The sequence below is a fragment of the Pan troglodytes genome, chromosome 16, assembly GCF_028858775.2.
Source record: "Pan troglodytes isolate AG18354 chromosome 16, NHGRI_mPanTro3-v2.0_pri, whole genome shotgun sequence".
NCBI classification, from domain to species: Eukaryota; Metazoa; Chordata; class Mammalia; order Primates; family Hominidae; genus Pan; species Pan troglodytes.
The window spans coordinates 31,547,316-31,565,516 of NC_072414.2; the positions used below are offsets into that span (position 1 = coordinate 31,547,316).

Genomic DNA, 18,201 nt, shown 5'->3' on the forward strand with positions numbered 1-18,201 from the left:
GCCAGCCCGATAGCGCTGGACCACAGCAGAGGGAGCGAGGCGGCTGACGTCCCATCCCGAAGAGATGAATGGAATTCCAGGCAGCTAGAGTCATGCTGGCTTGGGACAGTGGCTTGGAGACCAGACTTCAATGACAGAAGCACTAGGCAGCGGCACTCATGGCAATGTGTGCACCCACAGAAATGTAACCCACACCTCGGGTTCAGGAGCCGAAAAATGAAAAGAACGTTTAGGGAGGAAAAAGGGAAATACAATAATAGGCAGAGAGTAATTTATTACTCTATGGGTCTGCTCTGTAAATAGTTGAAGACTCTGGAGCCAGATGGTTCTGCAAATTCTCCAAACAGGAGTCACGTTAAGAAGCACGAGTGGGCACAAAAACTGTTTTTCAAGACACAATTTCAATTTGGCTTGTGGAAACTGGATACGAGTAAGTTTCCTTAAAATTCGAGTAGAAAGCAGCTGTCCTCCCCGGGCCCCTTGATGAGAATACGCACACCGCCCCCAAGCGGCCGGCCGAGGGAGCGCCGCGGCAGCGGGAGAGGCGCCTCTGTGGGCCCCCTGGCAGCCGCGGCAGGAAAGCGCCCGAAGGCAGCGAAGGCGAGCGAAGGCGAGCGCGGCGCACCAACCTGCCGGCCCCGCCGACGCCGCGCTCACCTCCCTCCGGGCCGGGCGTGGGGCCAGCTCAGGACAGGCGCTCGGGGGACGCGTGTCCTCACCCCACCGGGACGGTGGAGGAGAGTCAGCGAGGGCCCGAGGGGCAGGTACTTTAACGAATGGCTCTCTTGGTGTCCCCTGCGCCCCGTCGGCCCATTTTTCTTTTTACAAAACGGGCCCAGTCTCTAGTGTCCACCTCTCGCCATCAACCAGGCATTCCGGGAGATCAGCTCGCCCGAAAGCCCCTGCGCCACCCCGCGGGCCCTCCTAGGTGGTCTCCCCAGCCCCGTCCCTTTTCGGGATGCTTGCTGATCACCCCGAGCCCGCGTGGCGCAAGAGTACGAGCGCCGAGCCCGTGCGCGCCAAGGCTGCGTGGGCGGGCACCGACTTTTCTGAGAAGTTCTAGTGCTCCCAAGCCCCGACCCCCGCCCCCTTCACTTTCTAGCTGGAAAGTTGCGCGCCAGGCAGCGGGGGGCGGAGAGAGGAGCCCAGACTGGCCCCCCCTCCCGCTTCCTGCCCGGCCGCCGCCCATTGGCCGGAGGAATCCCCAGGAATGCGAGCGCCCCTTTAAAAGCGCGCGGCTCCTCCGCCTTGCCAGCCACTGCGCCCGAGCTGGCCTGCGAGTTCAGGGCTCCTGCCGCTCTCCAGGAGCAACCTCTACTCCGGACGCACAGGCAGTCCCCGCGCCCCTCCAGCCCTCGCCGCCCTCGCCACCGCTCCCGGCCGCCGCGCTCCGGTACACACAGGTAAGTCGCCCCCGGCGGCCGCCGAGGACCAAAGCTGCCCGGGACATCCACCTGGAGCGCTGAGGCTTCAGTCCCTCTGGTGGACCCCGGAACCTACACTCTCCCCGCTCGCCTACCCCAGCCCGCTCCTCTCAGCCGCTGGAGGACTCTTCAGGGCAAGGCTCCAGAGCCATCCTCTCCAGCCTTGAGGTTCACAAACCAACTCATCAGGACACCCCAAGATTTCCTTACTCTCTGAAGTCCTCCTTAAGCCTTTGTATCAGCACTCCAGGGGTCTGTACTTCCCCGTGCCCTCCCTGCAACCCCAAACTACAGTTCCTGATCTTGTTCACCTTCGACTTCCCAAAAGCCCCCAAATTGTTGGTCTTGCGCCCCCCACACTTTAAAACCAGCATCTCTTTCCTCCACCTCTCTCTCTCTCTCTCTCTCATGCTCTCTGGAAAGTAATCCTGTTGTCCTTCATTTCAGCAAACGCGGGGTCAAAGAGGGATGGTCCCGGCCCTGTCCCCATACCCAGCCCCGTTTCTGCACACCCTCCCTCCCTGCCTAGCTGATCTCTGACCCTCGGCTCTTGTGCTTCCTGCTACAGGATCCCTGCTGGGCACCAACAGCTCCACCATGGGGCTGGCCTGGGGACTAGGCGTCCTGTTCCTGATGCATGTGTGTGGCACCAACCGCATTCCAGGTGAGTTTGTGTGGCACCTTTAGGGGAAGGAGGGACAAGGAAGAGGTGCTGGCTATCCCAGGTGTGCCCTCTCACGTGCTGTCCTCTCCCTCTTGAGCCTGACTGGACATCAGGACGCAGCTTCACTCTGATCCTGGTATTTATTCACCTCTTTCAGTGGTTGCCAGGAGTTTTCACCCCAGCCCTTTGTCTCCACCCCTAAGGACTCAGCCCCCTACTGCTGGTCCCAGCCTAGAAAGCTCACTTTGTGTTCTCTCCTGTCTAACAGAGTCTGGCGGAGACAACAGCGTGTTTGACATCTTTGAACTCACCGGGGCCGCCCGCAAGGGGTCTGGGCGCCGACTGGTGAAGGGCCCCGACCCTTCCAGCCCAGCTTTCCGCATCGAGGATGCCAACCTGATCCCCCCTGTGCCTGATGACAAGTTCCAAGACCTGGTGGATGCTGTGCGGGCAGAAAAGGGTTTCCTCCTTCTGGCATCCCTGAGGCAGATGAAGAAGACCCGGGGCACGCTGCTGGCCCTGGAGCGGAAAGACCACTCTGGCCAGGTCTTCAGCGTGGTGTCCAATGGCAAGGCGGGCACCCTGGACCTCAGCCTGACCGTCCAAGGAAAGCAGCACGTGGTGTCTGTGGAAGAAGCTCTCCTGGCAACCGGCCAGTGGAAGAGCATCACCCTGTTTGTGCAGGAAGACAGGGCCCAGCTGTACATCGACTGTGAAAAGATGGAGAATGCTGAGTTGGACGTCCCCATCCAAAGCGTCTTCACCAGAGACCTGGCCAGCATCGCCAGACTCCGCATCGCAAAGGGGGGCGTCAATGACAATTTCCAGGTGAGGCTTCTTCTCTGAGCCCTGCTCCGTGGGTTCATCTGCTAGACAGGTGACCTGCCAGGAGGGCTACAGGAAATCCTGTCTGTAAACTAAAGCAGCAGTTCTCAGATTTTAGGCAGCATGAGCATCACCTGGAGGGCTTGTGAAAGCTCACCCTGCTGCACCCCAGCCCCAGAGTCTGGGATTCTGTAAAACTGCAACTCTAACAAGTACCAGGTGATGCTGATGCCGGTGGTCTGGGAAGCACACTTTGAAAACTACTCAAGGAAACAAGAAATGGTTTTCCTTTAGCAGTCAGCCTGTTCAAGCCTTAGATACTCCTTAGGCTCTTAAGAAAAGAGCTTATTTCAAATGCATTCCCCCAATTTTAATCTTGTTTGAAATGGATACTTTCTATGGGCAGAATCAGTACCACTTTGCTATTGGATTCCTCATGGGGATGCAGCTGGTCTCACATAAAAGGTTAAAATAGCAGTTAGTTGTTGCTGTTACAGCTTCATCTGTGCCTTAACTTCTAGATCTTTGCAACGGTGGCTTTGAACTCCCACATTTAACTCTTTGACACTGGAAAGTGTCATTATATCCTCTAGGCTTAGGATCAGATTCCATTTCCTGTGTACCCAAGTAGGCTGATAACTGAATTCTTTGTAAAATACTCAAGACTTGGCAGAAGTCACAATTAAGATTTTGAAGTTGTTTGGCGATTAATGTTGCTGTGTTATTTTGACATAGTGATCTTAAGACAGCTCTTTGAAGCTTTTAGAACATCTATTGTATGCTTTTCCTAGCATAGAGACAGTCTCCCCCAACCCCATCCCCACCCCCCGCAGCATTCTACAAGTAATGTGTGTCCTCTGCCCACAGGGGGTGCTGCAGAATGTGAGGTTTGTCTTTGGAACCACACCAGAAGACATCCTCAGGAACAAAGGCTGCTCCAGCTGTGAGTACCCCTCTATTTTTAGGGCACATAGGGAATCAGGGGGAATTCCACCAAAAACAAACTGAGGAATTTAGCAATAGTGGTTATACATAAATTACCCCCAGTGAGATCATCAAGAGGCATACAGAAGTGATTCCAAGGGGTATTATACACACACACGTATACACACATGTGCGCATACATGCAACCCCTCTACCTGCATCCTTCACACCAAATGAAATGTCTTCTACCACTAAGAACTCAAGAGGCTGGTTGGTAAGAGTATCTATTTGAAGTTTTCATTTTGTTTCTTGCCAGCTACCAGTGTCCTCCTCACCCTTGACAACAACGTGGTGAATGGTTCCAGCCCTGCCATCCGCACTAACTACATTGGCCACAAGACAAAGGACTTGCAAGCCATCTGCGGCATCTCCTGTGATGAGCTGTCCAGCATGGTCCTGGAACTCAGGGGCCTGCGCACCATTGTGACCACGCTGCAGGACAGCATCCGCAAAGTGGTCAGTGGCCTCTGCACCCAGCCCGTTAGCGTGAACCCTGGAAGGTTTATCGCAGATGGTCCCAAATGACTGAAAATGCAGGGGGACACTAATGATATTCTCTCCCATTTAGACTGAAGAGAACAAAGAGTTGGCCAATGAGCTGAGGCGGCCTCCCCTATGCTATCACAACGGAGTTCAGTACAGAAATAACGAGGAATGGACTGTTGATAGCTGCACTGAGTGTCACTGTCAGGTAAGGGACCTTCACCAGCCAGAATAAGAATCGACGGCTTTTGTTTGAACCTACATCTTTGGGGAAATACCCTAATCGCCACAGAGATTCTTTTTATGTTCCATGGCCTGATAACAAAGTGTTTTTTTTTTCTTTAAGATGCAATTATGGCATCTATAAGTTCTTCTTTAAACTCTCAGATGGTTTATCAAAGTATTAATTATACCCCAGGCTAAGTATCTAAGAGAATGAATCCACTAAGACATCTGAATAATTCACCTACCTTAGTTCAAAGACTAAGTGTTGAATGTCAGGTAAATAAAACCTGGTTGGAACATTCATTTTTTTTTTCCCAACCCTGATTTATATTCAGCTTTGGCATAGGTTCTTTTAGTACAGTAGCAATTGTTTTTCAAATCACTTAGTCTGACACTGTTAGGATGTTACTGTCTGCTTTGCTCAGATGGCACTGCCAGGTGTGTGATTCACTCTAGCATCCCCGCATGCCAGTGGCCAGTGAGTTTGGAGGTTCACCTGGCTTATCTATTAATAGCAAAGTATTTGAATTTGCTTAAATACAAATCACAGATGACTGGCTGTGGGAACCAACTTCATTAAATTCCCTTTCTTTTCCAATATAAAGACAGATCACAGATCTATAGATGAGGAAAAAGTGCTTATAGATCTTCCTTCCTCCCCCCAAACACATAATATAAAAATGTAAAAGTCCTGGCTGAATTTTCTGAGTTTGATTTCAGACATAGATTTGACCCATGATGTTTGTTGGTTCCTCTGCTATAAATTCTTTGTACTGTAACTTCCACCCTTGACTAAGTAGTAATTAAAAAGAACTTTCCAAGGAATGGAGTGACACGTAAACTAGCACTAGAACTGTCTCTACGATAGTGGTGGCTGCAAATATGACAGAGACAGATCTATGAAAATCATTCCACTAGAGCATTGACAGCCCTGACCATGTTTTGGCTTGTAAAGGAAATGTTACAGGATGTAGACTTCTGTATGCAACATGCTCAGCAGCCTGTTCCCCTCTCACTCTCTTGCCCTGCAGAACTCAGTTACCATCTGCAAAAAGGTGTCCTGCCCCATCATGCCCTGCTCCAATGCCACAGTTCCTGATGGAGAATGCTGTCCTCGCTGTTGGCGTAAGTTTCTCAAATGGCATAGCTATTCTTCAGTGACTAGGTCAGTTCTACATACATCCTAGACAGCCGAGCACAACACTGGAACCCCACCCCCATCTCCATCATGCTTCCATTCAGTTTCTTGCTGCAGCAGCTGGTTAACTGACAGCTTATCTGCTGTACAGAGCCAAAACTCCATTATGAGTACATCGTAATTACCCATCTGGATTGCAGTAATGGCAGTGAAGATCTTGGTATAGCTCATTAATTCTGATTTTTTGCTTTGAGGAAAAGAGATGAAGACGTGGCAGCAACAGCTCTAAGTTGACTGCTTTTAGAATTTGACCTTAGTGGCACAGAGTTAAGAAAAATCTGCTCACCAGAGATATTGACAGGCTTACTGTGTAAGCATTGGCCTGATCAGGCCTGGAAGTTTTGCCCCTTTCATCTGTAGGGATAAGAGGGCCTAAGAGAATTGCAGCAATCTGAGCTCTAGAGCACCAAAAGAAATAAGGCACGATATTGTTCCATGGCACGTTATCCCTGGCTTTTGTTACCAGTAAAATGAATGACTTTGCTGAGACAATATTTAGTGTAGCAGGTACAAGTTATAAAAGTGATTCATCACAACTAAGATAAGGAAGAAAACAGGAAAACAGCACTTGCCCTTCACACACACAGAAACACACATGCACACACACACAAACACACCCTTGTCACAGCTCAGAATAACCAATTCCATCCAGGGATCATATTAGCGATACTGGCACTGTAATGATCGTTTTTACATTTATTTTCTGTTCCGCATTCACTTAACATGTGCGTTAAAAGGAACAAAGCTAGCTGGAGGTAGCAAAGTTTTGAACTTGAATCAGGGATTGCTAAGAAAACTTACAACTAATGACCACAGAAAATAAGTTCTTTGTCTTCTGTCTGATACAGCTAGATGTGATTGTAGCCGTGGTGCCTGGGCAGATGGTAAACAAACATGCTGTCCTCTTATGACAATATGTGCAGAGAAGGCCCCAAACGCTGGGGTGAGAGGAACAACAAACTGACTAACTCACGGCCGAGTTGGAGCCAGAACCAACAACAGCTCGGCTGCCTTCACACTCATCTGTCAAACACATGGTGTATGGCTCCCCTGACAGAAATGACTCCTATAAGCTTCCTCATACTCGCGCATTCTTGGAAGTCTGAGACTGGAAATGCCTACCCAGATATGTTAAGTCAGTACAGGAAAACTCATTTGCAATGCTGAGAGGAGAAAGAAAAGCAATGAATAGGAGAGCATACACTGTGGGAAGGCTCAGCTGTACTGAGCCAGGCAAAGCATCCGATTACCCCACTGCTGGACACATCATGACCTGGGATAAACCCCTGGGCCGTTGGCCTAAGAAATATGTTGCTTTTCATCCTGTATAACTGCAACTTTGTGCCGGTTCATATTATGTTCTAGAGAGCTCATGTACACCATGGTGACCATAGTTAATAATACTGGATTGTATGCTTAAAATTTGCTAAGAGAGTAGATCTTAAGTCATCACCAAAAAAAGTAACTGTAAGATGATGGAGATGTGTTAATTAGTTTGACGGTGGTAATCACCATATATGTGTATATCAAAACATCGCATTATACACCTTAAATGTATATAATATTTGTCAACTATACCTCAGTAAAGCCAAAAAGAAATAAATATATTGCTTTTCACCCTCTGGCAAGTGGAGGGCCCTGAACAGAGCCCTCTAAAGAACAGCTTGTCCTAATCATCACGTACCTGATGAACCTCTGTTTCCCCTGCAGCCAGCGACTCTGCGGACGATGGCTGGTCTCCATGGTCTGAGTGGACCTCCTGTTCTACAAGCTGTGGCAATGGAATTCAGCAGCGCGGCCGCTCCTGCGACAGCCTCAACAACCGATGTGAGGGCTCCTCGGTCCAGACACGGACCTGCCACATTCAGGAGTGTGACAAGAGATGTAAGCATCTTAGCCTCTCAGGGACGTGGAGAACTGACCTGTCCTTGTTGTCGTCACCAAGGGCAGCTCCACAGTATGTATATTAAGAACACGGGTTCTAGGATCTCTGGATCCCAATCCCACTGCTTAGCTGTGCACCCTTGAACACAACTTACCCTCTCTGAGGCTCTTTCCTCATTTGCAACTTGGAGATAGTAATAGTTCTTGATAAGTTTATCTTGAGCATTTTATTTAGATACTGCATGTAAAGCAGTTAGCATTGAGTTTTGGTTTATGGTAAGCACCCTGTAAATGTTAGGATATTAACAGCAACCCATAAAAACAGCGAACTTATCCGTTCTCTGGTAGAAAACATTCCATGTTGACATTTGGGCATGTGGCCAGGAGCCAATTTCTACCGTACACTGGGTTTAGTTGCCATTGACCATTTCCTGGAAATACTTCTGCGTGCTCCTGATGGGAGCCTCTATTTGGCTGTCTCTAAGCCAAAACCATTTGTGACCATCAACTTTGTACTTTAGTTAAACAGGATGGTGGCTGGAGCCACTGGTCCCCGTGGTCATCTTGTTCTGTGACATGTGGTGATGGTGTGATCACAAGGATCCGGCTCTGCAACTCTCCCAGCCCCCAGATGAACGGGAAACCCTGTGAAGGCGAAGCGCGGGAGACCAAAGCCTGCAAGAAAGACGCCTGCCCCAGTAAGTGTAAGGTCCGCTGCAAGGGTGAGCATGGGCAGCAGCTCTGCCCAGCTGGTTGCCTGGCATCTGCAGCCTGCAGTTCAGTGGGTCATAGAGCAGGAAGGTTACCTACTAGAGAAACAAACAGAAGCAAAGTCCTGCAGGCTCAGCAACTTCTTTTAATGAAAAACAAACTCACCCTCTTCCCCAGCATTCTTTCCATGTGTCAGAGAAGCAGAGGTTTCTTGAACGGGCTTAGGAGAGTCTATGACAAGGGAGGGATTTGAAAGTTGATCTTAATTGTTGCCTGTGGTTCATCTTCTTACAGTCAATGGAGGCTGGGGTCCTTGGTCACCATGGGACATCTGTTCTGTCACCTGTGGAGGAGGGGTACAGAAACGTAGTCGTCTCTGCAACAACCCCACACCCCAGTTTGGAGGCAAGGACTGCGTTGGTGATGTAACAGAAAACCAGATCTGCAACAAGCAGGACTGTCCGATTGGTGAGCCATGCAGCCCAGGATGAAACGACCCAGGAGCTTTGCTCTTTTACTGAATGCTGCAGTCAGCATTCGAGGAGATTCCAGCTTGGTTAGTCCTGAGCGATTTGATTGCTCTAAGATGCAGGTGGACAACATAATCCCAACAAGTTATCGGTTCCCTATACCCCATAATATCTTACACTGTGTTAAGTGCCCAGCATGGCAGTATGGCAGCTTAGACCAACCATTTACTGTGACTGTCTCTCTCTCCTTGTCTCAGATGGATGCCTGTCCAATCCCTGCTTTGCCGGCGTGAAGTGTACTAGCTACCCTGATGGCAGCTGGAAATGTGGTGCTTGTCCCCCTGGTTACAGTGGAAATGGCATCCAGTGCACAGATGTTGATGAGGTGAGGAACTGACGGGGCTCCGAGTTTCTGGATCTAGGAAAGCAGCTAACCTGTGCAGTCGCTTCCTTATGGCAGTGACTTCTAAACATGAAGCACGCTCTTATTTCCTCCATAGTGCAAAGAAGTGCCTGATGCCTGCTTCAACCACAATGGAGAGCACCGGTGTGAGAACACGGACCCCGGCTACAACTGCCTGCCCTGCCCCCCACGCTTCACCGGCTCACAGCCCTTCGGCCAGGGTGTCGAATATGCCACGGCCAACAAACAGGTACAGTCAACTAGACGAGTAAACCAGAGGACAGGAGAGCTGTCTTTGACCAAAATAACTGGGAGCGGGAGGAATGTAATTTCATACCCTTCACCCAAAAAAAAAGGGCGAGGAGATGAATGTACGGTCTAGTTTTAGAAACGTGATTAGAAAATCCATGGTAAATCCTGCAGGGGAAAAACAGTCTTCCATATTTAAAAATGCTGCTCTGGAATAAGTTGTGAGCAGATGGACTTGTAAACGCCTAGGTGCTGAGCAAATTCAAGAAAAATAAACATAAAGCAAAGTTTGCTTATAGCCTCAGGGAGAATGGGGAGGGACAGAGGTAACCCACACTCTTCCAAATGGAGCCTCTGTCTACTCAGAGATGACAGGGATCTGGATTCTTGTTTCCATGATATCTGAGGATTCTCGAAAGCTCTGTGTAACAGCAGGATGGTGTACCCTCAGGTGTGCAAGCCCCGTAACCCCTGCACGGATGGGACCCACGACTGCAACAAGAACGCCAAGTGCAACTACCTGGGCCACTATAGCGACCCCATGTTCCGCTGCGAGTGCAAGCCTGGCTACGCTGGCAATGGCATCATCTGCGGGGAGGACACAGACCTGGATGGCTGGCCCAATGAGAACCTGGTGTGCGTGGCCAATGCGACTTACCACTGCAAAAAGGTAGAGCCAGGTCCTTTGTGTGCCTCCAGAAAGAGGGCCCATCACCTTATCAAAACACAGGCTAAGGAATTTTAAATACTTAAAGTTTGGACATGAAACTGAAAGATTAAATCTCCCAAAGGGAGAGGGGCACTAATTCCTATTAAAATTAAATCACTTGGTGCCAAAAACATGAACAGGGCTAGCTCTTTTTGGGCAACTGTGTTCCATAGTCAACTCTTCTGTCCAAAAAAAAGTTCAGTACTCTATCCAAATACCAGCAAAGCATGACTTGTGTTCACAACATCTATAAAGCCTAGAGCATTTACACAAATTCTGTATGTATATCCCCCAAGAAAAGTTTTATTTTCTTGTCTTCCCATAAAAAAACATATGCTGTTACTGAGCCAAATTCTGTTCTTTTTCTATTTGGAATTCCAGGTACACTCCCTCGTGCATGAGCTCAGCATGAGGAAGGCAACTGAAGCAGTGATATATATCTTCTCTTTCCTAGGATAATTGCCCCAACCTTCCCAACTCAGGGCAGGAAGACTATGACAAGGATGGAATTGGTGATGCCTGTGATGATGACGATGACAATGATAAAATTCCAGATGACAGGGTAAAAACAGTTTTCCATCCCTTTTTCATCTTTTCAGTTCAGCAACAGCCTGAAACACTTTGGGATTCAAGGAAATTACATGGCTATAGCAAAAAATATACCAAATCAATACACAGGATAATTAGAAATTATTCATTGTGTTCCAGTAGTTTAAGGATGTAGATGTTGCCAAGAGAATTTTTAAATGAGGGTTTTGTTTTTCATCAGAACTGTTTTTCTCTGTACTTGAGAAATTATAATGCATAAACAAATGTCACTTTGTTCCCTAGATTCATTTCAAATGTCACATCGAAATTACAGTAAAATTGACTTTGGGCACACTATGAACTGAGATGATGGGATTATATTCTACATCTCACTAACTTCTAACCCACAGGGATCCATTTTTTTAAATATGTCCTTTTAACTTTTGTAGTGATCGTTTTACACTGAGTGATCAATTAGCCTATCCACTAGGTAGAAAGTATTGCTGATTTTCACAGTTTTAGACATATTATGCACATGGTTTGAGGCTTGAGCTGTTTTCAAGGACAACATTGTTAAGTGCTCCATTTCTTCTCTTTGCAGGACAACTGTCCATTCCATTACAACCCAGCTCAGTATGACTATGACAGAGATGATGTGGGAGACCGCTGTGACAACTGTCCCTACAACCACAACCCAGATCAGGCAGACACAGACAACAATGGGGAAGGAGACGCCTGTGCTGCAGACATTGATGGAGACGGTAAGGTGCTGCCTGATCAGAGGGCCCGCGGGAGACAGGGACGTGCACAGCTTTCCAAACTTACTTCTGTCTAGTCCTGGCTATTAGTATGCACTTTGGTGGAAACATCCAAGGCTGGAGAGCCCAGCTCTTATTTGTCCCTTGTTCTCTTCAGGTATCCTCAATGAACGGGACAACTGCCAGTACGTCTACAATGTGGACCAGAGAGACACTGATATGGATGGGGTTGGAGATCAGTGTGACAACTGCCCCTTGGAACACAATCCGGATCAGGTAGGTGGATGGACTCCCTTCAGAGTCTTTCAGTAAACTGTTGGAATATCCCTTTCATGGCCTTTGAAAAATGAGCTTAACAAAGTTCAAACACTTTCATTACTGTGGCTCCCTGGCTTCTCATAGCCAACTGGAATACGTTCATGTAAATAATTTGCCTGATGTGAGCTCCTTGCACAGAGTCTCACAGATCTTTAGCATGAAGATCTCGTAACTTCAGTCTTACCTTCTGTAAGAAGGGCTACTGGACTTGCTCAGCATCGTCTACCATTGTTAAGACAAATTATACAAAGCAGACATCTGTGACTGACAACTGTACAATAATATTAATCATATGTAATACTAAGAGATGGAAAAATAAATGTGCATAAGCAAAATAACCATTTTCATGGCTAATGATGTAATCTAGCTATAAGAAAATCATCAAACTAAGGATACATCCAAAACCAAAGTAATTATCCCTGTCATAAACATTACCCAGACAGTATACAACACAGGGACCCAGTGGTCTGTTTCCATCTTTTCAGGACTTTTCAGAGAAGTCGACGTGTCAACAGTTTTACAACTGAAACCTTCTAAGGAAATTCTCTGTTAAAGTATCCAGAAAATTTCATTTAACATTAAGATGTAAACAGTTAACATTTCATTTCATCTTTAGTAATTAAATATCACTCTATTTGACCTTATTTAGAAAGTTTTATATGTAAAACATTTTTAAATTATCCCTTCTCAGATTTTTATACGAAAACAAAGATAAAGGAAAAAAACTTTTAAAATGTAATTGCTACTATTGCTATCTTTCTGCAGGAGTGTGTAAATAGACATGACACCCCACTGGCTATATCAAACAATGGAGAATTTTCCCTGTGGTGGGGGCATAAGTTATCTTTAACATGAATGGTTTATACTGCAATTTACCCTCCATTTACATCTCTCTTTCAGCTGGACTCTGACTCAGACCGCATTGGAGATACCTGTGACAACAATCAGGATATTGATGAAGATGGCCACCAGAACAATCTGGACAACTGTCCCTATGTGCCCAATGCCAACCAGGCTGACCATGACAAAGATGGCAAGGGAGATGCCTGTGACCACGATGATGACAACGATGGCATTCCTGATGACAGGGACAACTGCAGACTCGTGCCCAATCCCGACCAGAAGGACTCTGACGGTGAGTCAGGGGAGCCACTTTCTAAGACAGGGACTGCTGGCACAGCTGTGTAGATTGAGGAAATGAAACCAAGGCTCAAAGCATTTGACAGGATGAAGGGACCAAATGCCACCTTAGACAAGATAGTGACGTTTCTGACACCAGTAATAATAATAGCACTTTAGAATTTTGCTGAACTCTTGCTTTTTTGACCTCAGGCGATGGTCGAGGTGATGCTTGCAAAGATGATTTTGACCATGACAGTGTGCCAGACATCGATGACATCTGTCCTGAGAATGTTGACATCAGTGAGACCGATTTCCGCCGATTCCAGATGATTCCTCTGGACCCCAAAGGGACATCCCAAAATGACCCTAACTGGGTTGTACGCCATCAGGGTAAAGAACTCGTCCAGACTGTCAACTGTGATCCTGGACTCGCTGTAGGTGAGTAGAGAGTTCTTAGATCCTAAGAGACTGATGCATACATGGGGAAAAACAAATATAAAACCTGGCAGTTGTACCTATCCCTGTGGGTGCTGAGGATGTCTGGGAACATGATGGAGAACCTTCTGAAGGCTGCAGGTTTTAACCTGGCTCTGGGCTCTTCTTCCAGGTTATGATGAGTTTAATGCTGTGGACTTCAGTGGCACCTTCTTCATCAACACCGAAAGGGACGATGACTATGCTGGATTTGTCTTTGGCTACCAGTCTAGCAGCCGCTTTTATGTTGTGATGTGGAAGCAAGTCACCCAGTCCTACTGGGACACCAACCCCACGAGGGCTCAGGGATACTCGGGCCTTTCTGTGAAAGTTGTAAACTCCACCACAGGGCCTGGCGAGCACCTGCGGAACGCCCTGTGGCACACAGGAAACACCCCTGGCCAGGTAAGAAGCAAAGCCCTGGAACAGAGAGAGAGCTTATGGGTGCCTGACTAGCACTGGGGATGCTGTGCTTTGACCAAGACTCTGACCAGGGAGTCTTAGAAAGTTCCCAGCATCACCAGCTGCAGCATTGAACTCTGCTTTGTAAAAACATAATAGTGTTGAAAAGGGAGCTTGACCAAGAATTGCCCTGCAAATCCTAAGGTGCCTTCAGCCTTTTCAAACAAAAAACCTCCTTCCCTCCTCTCTGTCTGCTTTATGTGTGTGCTCAGTGGCACACAACAAATATGAGAGGACTTGGAAAAATTCCCCATTGCAGCCCTCTAACTTAGATCAGCTCGGTACCTTTCAAGCATTGTTTCTGATGGAATGAAATAGAAATCTTTACCTGAAGGAGCTGTGTTTCAACCTTTCCTTTTCCTTTTCCTTCAGGTGCGCACCCTGTGGCATGACCCTCGTCACATAGGCTGGAAAGATTTCACCGCCTACAGATGGCGTCTCAGCCACAGGCCAAAGACGGGTTTCATTAGGTACGATCATACTGATTCACTTTCACTTACAGTCACACTGAGGGACAAAAAGACAAAAAGTATTAAATAGCATTGTCACTAAACAAGATTTTTTTTCCCTGCAGAGTGGTGATGTATGAAGGGAAGAAAATCATGGCTGACTCAGGACCCATCTATGATAAAACCTATGCTGGTGGTAGACTAGGGTTGTTTGTCTTCTCTCAAGAAATGGTGTTCTTCTCCGACCTGAAATACGAATGTAGAGGTAAGAGCAACATCACCATGAATGTACACTGGACATCTCTATTTCAGACTAACATCAAGGATGACGGTTATGGGGGAGTCCAGTGTAAAGACTGTTTTGGAGACAGGGTTATTTCTATTTTGCTTTTGAGGACACAAGGACAAAAATGGAATAATGCCTAGGCACTGTGGCTTATGAGTTCCTGAGTCCTTAGTTATAATATTAGTTTGCTTAGCAATCTCTGTGCTCCTCATACACAGTGCAAAGGTAAGCTGCAGAAAAGCTCCTATATAATTTGGACTTCATTAATAATACTGTTCTTCACAATTATATATTTATATATCTTACTGCTTAGTGTTTTATGCATGCCATCACAGCACGAGTTAGCATTCCCAACTTTTCCCTGTATACAAAGAAGGGAGAGGAATGTTGCTTTCATATTGGCATGTTAAATTAATGTTCACTATTAAACTTAGCATTTTTTTTCCTCATTCTTTTTTACTTAGTGATTAAGCTCGCTGAGTCCAACACTGGCTCTACCACAAAATAAGTGCTTAATATATATTTACTGGGCCAAGGCCAGATACCTAAAAGATCAATGAGAGTAGAGAAAGATGGTTGATTTTACTCAAAAAAATCTAAATTATTAATGTAATTTTTGAGTCCAAATTTTTCAAATAAGACTCCCTAAACTGTTAACATTGAAAGCCTTTGGAAAGCATAATATATGTTCTGGAAGGTTCACGCTGTGTCGGTCTCCTAGCATCAATGTCAGCTAATAAAATTAAATGCTAATGTGCTTGAACAACCTTAAAATTAGGCTTTTGTCATTAGAAAAGTAGAGCTATTCCTATGTGGTTAACTTATTAACTGATACTAAGATGTCTATGCTTTTATGAATTAGTTTTCATTTGTATATTTATTTATATTTGTTTATTTAACAGATCCCTAATCATCAAATTGGTGATTGAAAGACTGATCATGAACCAATGCTGGTATTGCACCTTCTGGAACTATGGGCTTGAGAAAACCCCCAGGATCACTTCTCCTTGCCTTCCTTCTTTTCTCTGCTTGCATCAGTGTGGATTCCTAGAACATGCGACCTGCCTCAAGAAAATGCAGTTTTCAAAAACAGACTCAGCATTCAGCCTCCAATGAATAAGACATCTTCCAAGCATATAAACAATTGCTTTGGTTTCCTTTTGAAAAAGCATCTACTTGCTTCAGTTGGGAAGGTGCCCATTCCACTCTGCCTTTGTCACAGAGCAGGGTGCTATTGTGAGGCCATCTCTGAGCAGTGGACTCAAAAGCATTTTCAGGCATGTCAGAGAAGGGAGGACTCACTAGAATTAGCAAACAAAACCACCCTGACATCCTCCTTCAGGAACACGGGGAGCAGAGGCCAAAGCACTAAGGGGAGGGCGCATACCCGAGACGATTGTATGAAGAAAATACGGAGGAACTGTTACATGTTCGGTACTAAGTCATTTTCAGGGGATTGAAAGACTATTGCTGGATTTCATGATGCTGACTGGCGTTAGCTGATTAACCCATGTAAATAGGCACTTAAATAGAAGCAGGAAAGGGAGACAAAGACTGGCTTCTGGACTTCCTCCCTGATCCCCACCCCTTACTCATCACCTGCAGTGGCCAGAATTAGGGAATCAGAATCAAACCAGCGTAAGGCAGTGCTGGCTGCCATTGCCTGGTCACATTGAAATTGGTGGCTTCATTCTAGATGTAGCTTGTGCAGATGTAGCAGGAAAATAGGAAAACCTACCATCTCAGTGAGCACCAGCTGCCTCCCAAAGGAGGGGCAGCCGTGCTTATATTTTTATGGTTACAATGGCACAAAATTATTATCAACCTAACTAAAACATTCCTTTTCTCTTTTTTCCTGAATTATCATGGAGTTTTCTAATTCTCTCTTTTGGAATGTAGATTTTTTTTTAAATGCTTTACGATGTAAAATATTTATTTTTTACTTATTCTGGAAGATCTGGCTGAAGGATTATTCATGGAACAGGAAGAAGCGTAAAGACTATCCATGTCATCTTTGTTGAGAGTCTTCGTGACTGTAAGATTGTAAATACAGATTATTTATTAACTCTGTTCTGCCTGGAAATTTAGGCTTCATACGGAAAGTGTTTGAGAGCAAGTAGTTGACATTTATCAGCAAATCTCTTGCAAGAACAGCACAAGGAAAATCAGCCTAATAAGCTGCTCTGCCCCTTGTGCTCAGAGTGGATGTTATGGGACTCTTTTTTTCTGTTTTATCTTTTCAAGTGGAATTAGTTGGTTATCCATTTGCAAATGTTTTAAATTGCAAAGAAAGCCATGAGGTCTTCAATACTGTTTTACCCCATCCCTTGTGCCTATTTCCAGGGAGAAGGAAAGCATATACACTTTTTTCTTTCATTTTTCCAAAAGAGAAAAAAATGACAAAAGGTGAAACTTACATACAAATATTACCTCATTTGTTGTGTGACTGAGTAAAGAATTTTTGGATCAAGCAGAAAGAGTTTAAGTGTCTAACAAACTTAAAGCTACTGTAGTACCTAAAAAGTCAATGTTGTACATAGTATAAAAACTCTGCAGAGAAGTATTCCCAATAAGGAAATAGCATTGAAATGTTAAAATACAATTTCTGAAAGTTACGTTTTTTTTCTATCATCTTATACACCATTGCTTTATTTTTATAAATTATTTTCTCATTGCCATTGGAATAGATATCTCAGATTGTGTAGATATGCTATTTAAATAATTTATCAGGAAATACTGCCTGTAGAGTTAGTATTTCTATTTTTATATAATGTTTGCACACTGAATTGAAGAACTGTTGGTTTTTTCTTTTTTTTGTTTTGATTTTTTTTTTTTTTTTTGCTTTTGACCTCCCATTTTTACTATTTGCCAATACCTTTTTCTAGGAATGTGCTTTTTTTTTGTACACATTTTTATCCATTTTACATTCTAAAGCAGTGTAAGTTGTATATTACTGTTTCTTATGTACAAGGAACAACAATAAATCATATGGAAATTTATATTTATACTTACTGTATCCATGCTTATTTGTTCTCTACTGGCTTTATGTCATGAAGTATATGCGTAAATACCATTCATAAATCAATATAGCATATACAAAAAGAAATTACGGTAAGTCATAGCAACATTCACAGTTTGTATGTGATTTAGAAAGACTGAGTTGCTCAGGCCTAGGCTTAGAATTTGCTGCGTTTGTGGAATAAAAGAACAAAATGATACATTAGCCTGCCATATCAAAAACATATAAAAGAGAAATTATCCCTAAGTCAAGGGCCCCCATAAGAATAAAATTTCTTATTAAGGTCATTAGATGTCATTGAATCCTTTTCAAAGTGCAGTATGAAAACAAAGGGAAAAACACGGAAGCACATGCAACTCTCACAGCGACATTTTCTGACCCACGAATGATGCCTTGGTTGGGCAACACGATTGCATGTTGTGGAGACACTTCGGAGGTAAATGTGGATGAGGGAGGAGCTGTCCTTGCAATGTTGAGCCAAGCATTACAGATACCTCCTCTTGAAGAAGGAATAATAAGTTTAATCAAAAAAGAAGACTAAAAAATGTAAAATTTG

General features: G+C 45.3%; 3 protein-coding genes across 6 annotated transcripts in view; 1 reads left to right on the top strand and 2 right to left on the bottom strand.

Annotated features, from left to right (window-relative positions):
- LOC134808489 (uncharacterized) overlaps window positions 1-10,232 on the bottom strand; it is a 722,781-nt gene extending 712,549 nt beyond the window's left edge. The window contains exons 1-3 of the mRNA XM_063794423.1: window positions 9,966-10,232; window positions 8,204-8,362; window positions 7,488-7,574 (exon numbers count right to left, since the gene is read on the bottom strand). Coding sequence (XP_063650493.1) covers window positions 7,488-7,574; window positions 8,204-8,362; window positions 9,966-10,232 — 513 coding nt within the window. The remainder of the gene's footprint in view (window positions 1-7,487; window positions 7,575-8,203; window positions 8,363-9,965) is intronic.
- On the top strand, window positions 1,250-17,633 carry THBS1 (thrombospondin 1). The gene is made up of 22 exons (XM_510294.9): window positions 1,250-1,403; window positions 1,993-2,088; window positions 2,357-2,916; window positions 3,781-3,856; window positions 4,154-4,353; window positions 4,466-4,588; window positions 5,637-5,730; window positions 7,514-7,687; window positions 8,209-8,385; window positions 8,693-8,866; window positions 9,126-9,253; window positions 9,369-9,521; window positions 9,972-10,190; window positions 10,684-10,791; window positions 11,359-11,518; window positions 11,673-11,791; window positions 12,734-12,968; window positions 13,166-13,393; window positions 13,563-13,834; window positions 14,264-14,361; window positions 14,466-14,605; window positions 15,529-17,633. The coding sequence occupies exons 2-22, from the start codon at window positions 2,022-2,024 to the stop codon at window positions 15,534-15,536; spliced, it is 3,513 nt and encodes a 1,170-aa protein (XP_510294.3). The 5' UTR covers window positions 1,250-1,403; window positions 1,993-2,021; the 3' UTR covers window positions 15,537-17,633.
- The window catches only part of FSIP1 (fibrous sheath interacting protein 1), a 188,108-nt gene continuing 184,126 nt past the window's right edge, over window positions 14,220-18,201 (bottom strand). For 3 of the 4 annotated variants that reach the window (XM_009428774.5, XM_063794720.1, XM_054667351.2), the window contains one exon: window positions 14,313-14,398. The gene's annotated coding sequence lies outside the window, so the exon portion shown is untranslated. Of the gene's footprint in view, window positions 14,399-18,201 lie in introns of all 4 variants that reach the window. The other variant, XM_063794718.1, reaches the window with a different exon arrangement.